The sequence below is a fragment of the Enoplosus armatus genome, chromosome 4, assembly GCF_043641665.1.
Source record: "Enoplosus armatus isolate fEnoArm2 chromosome 4, fEnoArm2.hap1, whole genome shotgun sequence".
Classification (NCBI taxonomy): Eukaryota; Metazoa; Chordata; class Actinopteri; order Centrarchiformes; family Enoplosidae; genus Enoplosus; species Enoplosus armatus.
In genome coordinates this window covers 26,607,235-26,616,831 of record NC_092183.1, presented here as the reverse complement: position 1 = coordinate 26,616,831, position 9,597 = coordinate 26,607,235, and the positions used below count along the sequence as shown (strand labels likewise).

At 42.7% G+C, this 9,597-nt stretch overlaps 1 protein-coding gene across 1 annotated transcript; it reads right to left on the bottom strand.

Moving 5' to 3' along the window:
- Nucleotides 1-7,630: 7,630 nt before the first annotated feature.
- LOC139284261 (uncharacterized) lies at nt 7,631-9,592 on the bottom strand. The gene is made up of 5 exons (XM_070904475.1): nt 9,154-9,592; nt 8,917-9,080; nt 8,472-8,714; nt 8,171-8,380; nt 7,631-7,912 (listed from the first exon to the last, which is right to left on the bottom strand). The coding sequence occupies exons 1-5, from the start codon at nt 9,393-9,395 to the stop codon at nt 7,719-7,721; spliced, it is 1,053 nt and encodes a 350-aa protein (XP_070760576.1). The 5' UTR covers nt 9,396-9,592; the 3' UTR covers nt 7,631-7,718.
- Between the last annotated feature and the right edge of the window lie 5 nt (nt 9,593-9,597).

Sequence of the window (9,597 nt, the reverse complement as noted above, 5' to 3'; positions counted from 1 at the left end):
AGTTGACAGTGCATGTCAGAGCACAAACCAAGCATGAAGTCAAAGGAATTGTCTGTAGACCTCCGAGACAGGATTGTCTCGAGGCACAAATCTGGGGAAGGTTACAGAAAAATTTCTGCTGCTTTGAAGGTCCCAATGAGCACAGTGGCCTCCATCATCCATAAGTGGAAGAAGTTCGGAACCACCAGGACTCTTCCTAGAGCTGGCCGGCCATCTAAACTGAGTAATCGGGGGAGAAGGGCCTTAGTCAGGGAGGTGACCAAGAACCCGATGGTCACTCTGTCAGAGCTCCAGAGTTCCTCTGTGGAGAGAGGAGAACCTTCCAGAAGGACAACCATCTCTGCAGCAATCCACCAATCAGGCCTGTATGGTAGAGTGGCCAGACGGAAGCCACTCCTTAGTAAAAGGCACATAGCAGCCCGCCTGGAGTTTGCCAAAAGGCACCTGAAGGACTCTCAGACCATGAGAAACAAAATTCTCTGGTCTGATGAGACAAAGATTGAACTCTTTGGTGTGAATGCCAGGCGTCACGTTTGGAGGAAACCAGGCACCGCTCATCACCAGGCCAATACCATCCCTACAGTGAAGCACGGTGGTGGCAGCATCATGCTGTGGGGATGTTTTTCAGCGGCAGGAACTGGGAGACTAGTCAGGATAGAGGGAAAGATGAATGCAGCAAAGTACAGAGACATCCTGGATGAAAACCTGCTCCAGAGCGCTCTTGACCTCAGACTGGGGCGACGGTTTATCTTTCAGCAGGACAACGACCCTAAGCACACAGCCAAGATATCAAAGGAGTGGCTTCAGGACAACTCTGTGAATGTCCTTGAGTGGCCCAGCCAGAGCCCAGACTTGAATCCGATTGAACATCTCTGGAGAGATCTGAAAATGGCTGTGCACCGACGCTTCCCATCCAACCTGATGGAGCTTGAGAGGTGCTGCAAAGAGGAATGGGTGAAACTGCCCAAAGATAGGTGTGCCAAGCTTGTGGCATCATATTCAAAAAGACTTGAGGCTGTAATTGCTGCCAAAGGTGCATCAACAAAGTATTGAGCAAAGGCTGTGAATACTTATGTACATGTGATTTCTCAGGTTTTTTATTTTTAATAAATTTGCAAAAATCTCAAAAAAACTTTTTTCACGTTGTCATTATGGGGTGTTGTGTGTAGAATTTTGAGGAAAAAAATGAATTTAATCCATTTTGGTATAAGGCTGCAACATAACAAAATGTGGAAAAAGTGAAGCGCTGTGAATACTTTCCGGATGCACTGTACATAAGGAGGCAGAGTAATAGTGAAAAGTGCCAGGTTACAATGGCTGCGCTGTACACGTACATGAATACAATTGGATGTTACTTGTCCACATCTTTGAACGAGCCAATGATTGTGAAGCATGAATGAAACAGCTGATGCCAATTAGCCAATACACGTAAGACTCACCCTGAAGTAACGCTGTACTTCAAAGTACAATATCATGACTTGAAAGTGTAATCTAGCCTCAAACCAAAATCATCAGGTGAAAAACGGGTGCAGGCCCTCCCCTGTTGTTCTGTGGTGTTTAGTGATGTCACTCTACAGACTATAACAGCATCACATGGCAGAGGGACACCCAGCGCGGCAAATGTGGTCTGAGCGATCGGATCTTGGGTGCATTCACACCTGGTATTAGACATGTCCACTTGTGATTGGATCACCCAGGATGCATGTTAATACCAGGTATGAACAGAGCCAAAGACTCCACAGGGTAACCAGTGCAACCTGAACCAAAATTGCTGGGTCCGCTCATTACATAATACCTTTGCACAATGATGCACCATTGTGCATTCTTATCATTGTTGTATTTTTTGCAGTACAGTTGTGTTGGTGGGTACATAGGGAAAGTAATTGGTTATTGAAGATATCTTTATTTGTTGTCAGCATCTGATCGTTCTAGACCTTCTGTGTAGTTATCACAAAGTCTGTCATTCAGATCAAATATTACACAGGAACATGCATTCTTTAGTATCAAAATGTTATAATAGATATCAGAGATTTGTTTGTTGAACTTGAAAAGGATTATCTCAACTCACATGATCAAATTTGTTAAATGTAAACCAAACAGAAAGCATTCCACTTCTCAGCACACATTTCACAATGACGTAAATAAGGAGTCTTTAAAACACATTACTGGCTGACGTTTGAGACAAACGAAAATATTTTTGCTGGTTGAGTGTTTTGAATGCTCTGTAAAATAAGTACCAGAAAAGTTGAATGAGAAAACAAAATGACACTGCATATGTCACAGCTATAGATGTGCTCTGTGCTTCAACAGGAACACATATGTAAGCCACAGTCCTGAACCTGGACACACAAACTGCTGCAAGATTCCAAGATATCAGATCCTTCACGCCCTGCTTGGTCATAGAACAGTGCAGGAACAGCAGCGTTTCTTTTCATGTGCACTCTCAACTTCCTCAGGTGGAGGCGCCTCAGGAGCCGGAGATTCCTCCTTACACTCGGACACTGAGCCACTGGAGGTGGACAACAGCCTCCCACACACCAGGTCAGCGGCTTTTCCATCCATGACGGACAAGTCTGTCACCGTTTTCTCTCTTAGCGACATGTCTCCATCATCATCATCATCTATCAGCACAAACTCCTTGAGGTAAACCATCCCCATCCCATGGAGGCTGTGGTTCTCTGCGGATTCCTCCATGGTGTGAGCGTCCACAAAGGTCAGAGTTGAAGTCTCTGTCAGTGTCTCATGTGGGTCTGTGGAGTTGTCCTCCGGCCCTGAATAGGCCTGGCTGCTGGAATCCATCATCCACGAGGAGTTCCTTTCAGCGCTCCCGTCTTTCACGCTGTACCTCTGGTCCTGGCTGTTAGAGATGATGTCTGGGACAGAGGACATCTTGCCTGTACCATCTCGGCTGGCGACCTGGTCTCTCCTGGCGTGAGAACCGTTTTCTGCAGCACGACCATTCCCAGGATACATCTTAAAAGCCACCTTCTGGTAGTCATGGTAGACCTGCACACTGCTGCTCCCTGTTGGTGAAGAGAGGGGGATGCTGGCAGTGTTGCCTTTTCCTTGCTTCTTCATGTATTTCCCCTTGCTGCACTGAGGCCAAACAGAAAATTGCAAGTTAATTCTTGACCTTGGAAATAGCCATTTGCAAAAAAACTTAAATCAAGCTCTATTTACTTTGTAGCTATATCACAGATGAAGACTGTAGCTCGAGTAGACATTGTGTTACCCCTTTTGAATCCTTGACAGAATCCTTAATGTAAGACTATTACTATGTAAGATAGTATCAGACTATTGGAAGTGAATAGAAAATAGTGGATTATAGTGGAAATAATTACGACTGAATATAACAGATATTTAATTTGCCAGTTACTTGTTTTTGGCTGCTTTCAATTTAATACCAACAAAGTATGCGGGACACCCAGCAGTTTTGATGTAACAATAGATGCCATAACAACACTTTATGAATAAGCTTTTGAAAACCATAAGCAATCTTCACATTTTAAAAACAACACAGTGACTGTTAAGACAAACTGGCAAAATGGTCGTCAGAAACATAGCAAAGCACTTATCTCTACATATACAAAATCTATCTGTGTTTCTGAATGTTGGCAGTATTGGATTTACATTACATTAGCATGCTAACATGCTGTTTAGCAGATAGGGTTTACCATGGTCACCCACGTGTCAGCAGGTTGATGGGAATTAGTTGTGCAGGTACTATATGGTATACGGCAATAAACCAAAGGTATTATACAATCAAAACATGTGCCTGATTATGGTGCTAGATAAATTGCAGTTCATCCTGAGGGGAACATGAAGGTGTGTACCGGACTTCACAGCAATCGATCTGCTAGTTGTCGAGACATTTCACTCAAGACCACAAATGTGAACCTCGTGGTGGGACTAGAGGAAAAGTCGGGATCACCAAAGTCATTAGCATTCAATCTATGGTTGAATTTATTGCCAACATAAAGCCACGCTGCTAGTGTGGCTGAAAAACAGACAGTTCCATCTGATTATAATTATTATTTTCTCAATTGAATTCTCAGAAAATGTACCATATGACAAACTGAAGCCCATCACTTACCCAACACATTACTAAGTGTGTTAATTAAGTGTTGGGCCACCATGAACCTCCAAATCAGCGTCAGTGCTCCTTGGCATTGTCTCCACTCTACTGGAGGGATGGTGGTGTTCCCTCAATTGTTATTTTAATGATGGCGGTGGTGTAACAGCCTGGGTTGAGACCTGGTGACTGTGATGGTTAATAGCACATGATTCACTCATTGAGCCCTGTGGGGACGCATCTACATCTGGTATCATTTTGCACCAATTTAGTCCGATTTTTCCTTTTAATTTTTCACCATTACAAATAACATACACTGTGACAGACTCACTCCCCCCTAGTATACATGGTGCGATTGTGCAGTTGCAGTATTAATATTATTCACATCTTTCACTAGCACAGCAACTGGAGGAGGTAATACTAAGTGCAGTGGACTTGTTTTATGAACAACATTAAGAGAGAACAAGCTGTCATTTACTATTGGCCTCTCTGAATAAATAAAGGAAGCTGGTACTTTTAAAAGAAGCAAAAAATAACTTAAATTCCCTGAGGATTAGCTCTTTGAAGGAGACAGATGAACTCCTCTAAAGTGCTCTAACCAAGGAAAGAGTGTGTGCGTGTGTGTGTGTTTTAGAGAGATGAAACACACACACGCACACACACACACACACTTTCCTTCTCCACCCAGAAACGATGTTTCAGATGAAGTGATGAATGCATCACTCTGAACGACTTCAGAAAGTACTTGAGGCAGAGTGTCAGGTGTTTTAAAGGTGCATACTGTGGGAATCAGCCAAGGCTACAGCAGCAGTCCTTTTGAAATGATTACATTTAAAGAAGAACACGTGTGTCATTCAAATGACATTAAAACAAATGAGATATTTATACTAATTACAAGATTAAAAGACCGCTTCAAGAGGAGCATTCCCACTTTACCTCTCTACATGCCAAATGCAATACACTTAACAGACTGACCCTCTTACACTTGACTGACTCATAACTGACTCCATAAATTAATAATAACAGCAATGTACATGTACAAGCGAGTGTCAGCGTGCTCCAGTCCTTGTGGTTTGCGGTTGTGACGGAGCAACAATAGATGAAAAATAGATTTGATTTAAACACACTCATTGCATTAGCGCTCGAGTTTGCACTTGGCTGGTGGCTGCTTTTGTCTCAGCAGTGGCAACTGTGGCAGAGGGAACTTATACTGGCAGAAGAAGGAGAGATTAGACAATAATTTCATCTCAAGTGCTTACAGTTGTCCTTTATACCCTCAAAACAGTAAATCTTTACAACATATCTGTCATCCAACTCTTATCTCTTAAATGAATCCTGTAAAGATTCATCTCAGCATGGGTAACTTAATTGCCAATCATGAGTTAAAGCATTTAATTTACAAGTTCATTTTGTAGAGTGACAGAACATTTCTAGAGCACTATTTAACTAGCTTTTTTTCCTGCAAGAAATCAGCGTCACTGCAAACAGCAGCACTGTACAGTAGTTACACAAGTAGCTACTCAACATTGCCCTGTACACTAACAAGAAAAGATACAGGATCATACACACAGAAATCAATGATTTCTCAAAAATCCACTTGAATTCAAATATTGAAAATGAAAATGGTTTTACCTAAAGCTTTCCACGGTTGAACTCTTCCCCAAGTTGCTGTAATGAAAATCACATGGCAGAGGTGGGATGAGCCAGCGTGTCCCTCTGGTCTGTAGTACGGCTGGTGAAAGCGATTTTTCCTCCATCTGGGCGTCTATAAACAGAGACACACGCCCTCCCCTCATCTTATAAACTACAACTGCTCACAGTGTGTGCAGAGAGCCAGTCACGAGATGCTCCACTAATCGCAATCACACTGGTAATGCTGCTTTTTTTTTTTTTTTTTTAGGTTGTTTTGGCTTTTGCTGAACCTGTGTGGAATGATTGGCACATTCATACAGCTGCACATATTTAAACCTGGAATTAATCAGTATTTACAGAGCATAAAATGAGACATTCACTTTTGGAACAACTGTTCTCATTAAACCAGAAGGAAAGGCAATATTGCAAGAACCTGCTTTCATTCGTTCACATTTTGGGAAATATGCTTATAATAGGCTTAATTTCCAAGAGTTAGATGGGAGTAATGATACCACTCATATTTGTGCAGTAAATATGAAGCTATTGACAGCAGCCAGTTAGCTTAGCTTCAGCTAGCCCTGACAAATCTGCCCACACCACCTCTAAAGCTCACTTATTTACACGTTATTTCTCCTTTGTTTAATCCACTCAAAAACCCTGGTGTAAAAATGACACACATATTCAGCGCACAGACGATCCAAATATGTGTATTTCCCAAAATGTGAAACCACTTTTTCAATATATTGTTAAAAACCCCAACCTGGATTTTTTTACCCTATTTTCTATCATTTTAAGGTGAATGAATGAATAAATGAATGTGGAAAAAGCCCCCCCCTTGTACGTGAGAGATCATACTAGGAACCATCTCTCTTATTCCTTTATGAAACGTTGCAGCGGTGCATGAAAAGCCACTTCTCTCAGTCCCATGCACCGAATGTGTTCCTATAAATAATACAGAGGACAGACCTTCACATACATGAAAGCTGCAAACAGGAATATCAAAGGGATCAAATATTGAAAAGTCTTTCTTCCCTGTGGGGATGATGTCTGCATTAGCCTCGTATAGTCAACCAGCAGACACGGCATCTGACAAAGTGCTCATGTACAGTAGATCTATGAAACCTACAGCACAAAGTCCTGCTGATGAAACTAATCAGAAATCAGCAACAGAACATCTGACAGGAACCTTAATTTAAGGAACATGGAATATGGAGCAATTTAATGTTAATGATTATTAAATACGTCAAAATGTCAGGAAAAGGCATATCTGATAATGGAAAGGTGTCATTTACTGTAGACACTGGTATATTTCCAACACTAAATACCCTAAAGTTTAACATGCTCCAGTCACATTAGACTTTTTGTTACACTCACAAGATTCCCCCATACAAAATAATAGTGTGATGCACTGGTGTAAATCTGAGTAAATAAGGTAAACCATGGTATAATAGGTACAGAAACTAAGGTTACACCATTCTTGCTCAGTCAGTTCATTTTGAGTCTGTGTTGTAGATGGCAACAGACCAAAATATATATCCAAGATATATATATATATATATATATATATATATGCATGTACAATGATGCATCATAGGCCACAGACGAATTTGTAACTGGTCATTTTTTAACACATATCTGCTGTCGTTTATATAAAAACTCATCAAAAATAATCTTTAGGCTTGCACAAAAAAACTGATTCAGCATATATTTAAATCAGTTCCTCTCATGCATCTCAACACGGCACATTGTATTTTACAGTGGAGGTTTCTAACGTGTAGTCTTACAAAAAAAATATTTTTTTATCAGATGACATGGACCTTTTAACAGTGTTGAAGCTATCTAGTCTCATGTTTGAAAGAATCAGCCTTGTCTGTAGAAGAAAACTCCATCATAGGTATTGAAGTGGTTGCATTTAATGACCAAATTGAAACAGAGCAAAACAAAAAAGTAAAAGTACAGAGCATTTTATTTTGTTTTGACAAAACTACAAATATCAACCTTCTATGTTAGTCAATCACCTAGAAATCGATCCAGTCATGTGAGATATGCCGCTTCCATGTTGCTGCATGAGGAAGCTGAGGCCTCGGGCAGAAGACTGACCCCCACTTTTGGTCGTCTCCCAAAACTTGATCGTCACTTGGCCCGGTGCCAACAGAGGCTCCTTAAACTGGGCTGTGACATCGATAGGAGCTGTGATGACTCCAACCCCTGATGACACAACAGAGCAAAGTGAGGGTCGGACCAGTACTTCTGAAAACACTCCACACAATAAATCCATGACTATAGACCCTTCCTCACAGCAGACATTTTGACTTGCCACCGCAGAAAAAGGAAAAAACAGTCTGCTGTCAAAAAGGCACATTCCCTTTTTGATCCCTTTAATAGCAAATATAAAAGCCTTCATGAACTGACTGCAGGTTCAGTTACTACAATGCTACATCCCCATCTTCCCATAAAATCCACTACCTTTGTGCTTCTCTATTTCTGCCAAGCAGACAGACAGCATCCAGAGGCTTGGTGCAGTCTGCGACCTGTAGCCAGAGAGCCCGGCCAGTAGAGAGAGGAGCCGGCAGGGGAGGTGGTCAGAGAAGGACCATACACACTGCAGGCCGGTAGTCCTGGGAACTCTGAGCTCTACCTGCTTCACATTATCTGGCACAGGCTCATCTGCTCGGCCTGTCAGGACAGGGAAACATGACCAGAAAGAGTGTGAGTCTGCAAAAAGGCTAAAAACATTCTTAGCAGAGATCCCCATGACGCCGCTCACCCTCGTTTTCACTCTTGGGAGAGCATCTCCCGGCGTTGTGGACCTTGTTTTTGGAGAGCAGTGTCAGGACGCTCTCCCACACTGGGCATCCAGAGCGAGAAGTGGCAGACAGACAGATGTCCACCTCCACCCCTGTGTCAATTTGCCGGTACTCCAGGACTCGAACCTGCAGCACAAACGGGCCCTTCTTCAGTTCATCAACCGGCTGAAGGGTTTTCAAACTCTGCCGCACGCGAACCAGACCTGCAAAAGTAATTCACACTCACCATCACATCACCACCATTTTCTAACCTTTTATTCTAAGCATACCAATCAAACATGGGAATCAGGGCGGTGGGAGTAAACTAAACATGATGCACCCAACATGTTTGTTCTAGGAGACATCTGCGCACACATGTACTGTACACTGTGTAAAGAGATATGCAGAGTGTGTCCTATGTCTTACCTGCTGGGCTGAGCCTCAAGTTTCCATCAGTCAGCACCATAAGCAGCAGTCTGCGACAGAGGAACTCTGGGAAGCACATCGGGATGTCTCTGTATTCGCTATCTGGATAATCCCAACCATAACCTGCAGCACTGCAGAACCCCCTCAACAGGAGCGTCTCCAGCCTTGGGGAGATAAAATACACTGATCTCATCACGTGGAAGAAAACTCATTCTCAGGTTAGAAGCTGCTGCTCACCTGCAGTTGAGGACTGTGTAAACCACCTCTCGCTCCTTCTCAGTCGCTGTGTACAAGTAGCCCGTCCTCCGGCTCAGAGCTTTGGCCAAATACTTGATGTAAAGATACACGAAACTTGGAAGTCTGTCGTTGTTGAGTACGTTTGTCTTCAACAGCTTATGAGAACAGTAAATGTAAACATAAACTAAATACGCAGGACACAATGTGAGCGAGGCAACAACGCAAGTCTGCGTGAACCCCATTACTGCTCAACATACATCATTAACACGCAGCACGGCGTTAGCTCTCAGTATCACTCATATATATCAGATTAATTCACTTGGGAGGTCTGTGCCGTGAACTACACACCAACTTTCACCGTCTGCGACGCAGGGTGAAAGTACGGAGTGCGAGCTGGGACATACAACATACCCTCGACAATTTCCGGAAATCAAACGCATTAGC

Excerpts from the sequence above, each read along its gene's own strand:
- LOC139284261 (XM_070904475.1), bottom strand. The coding sequence starts at position 9,395 with ATGGGGTTCACGCAGACTTGCGTTGTTGCCTCGCTCACATTGTGTCCT. Across the intron at positions 8,381-8,471 it reads TCCCAAGAGTGAAAACGAGG|GCCGAGCAGATGAGCCTGTG; the intron begins GTGAGCGGCGTC and ends CTGTCCTGACAG. Across the intron at positions 7,913-8,170 it reads AGAAATAGAGAAGCACAAAG|GGGTTGGAGTCATCACAGCT; the intron begins GTAGTGGATTTT and ends TTGTGTCATCAG.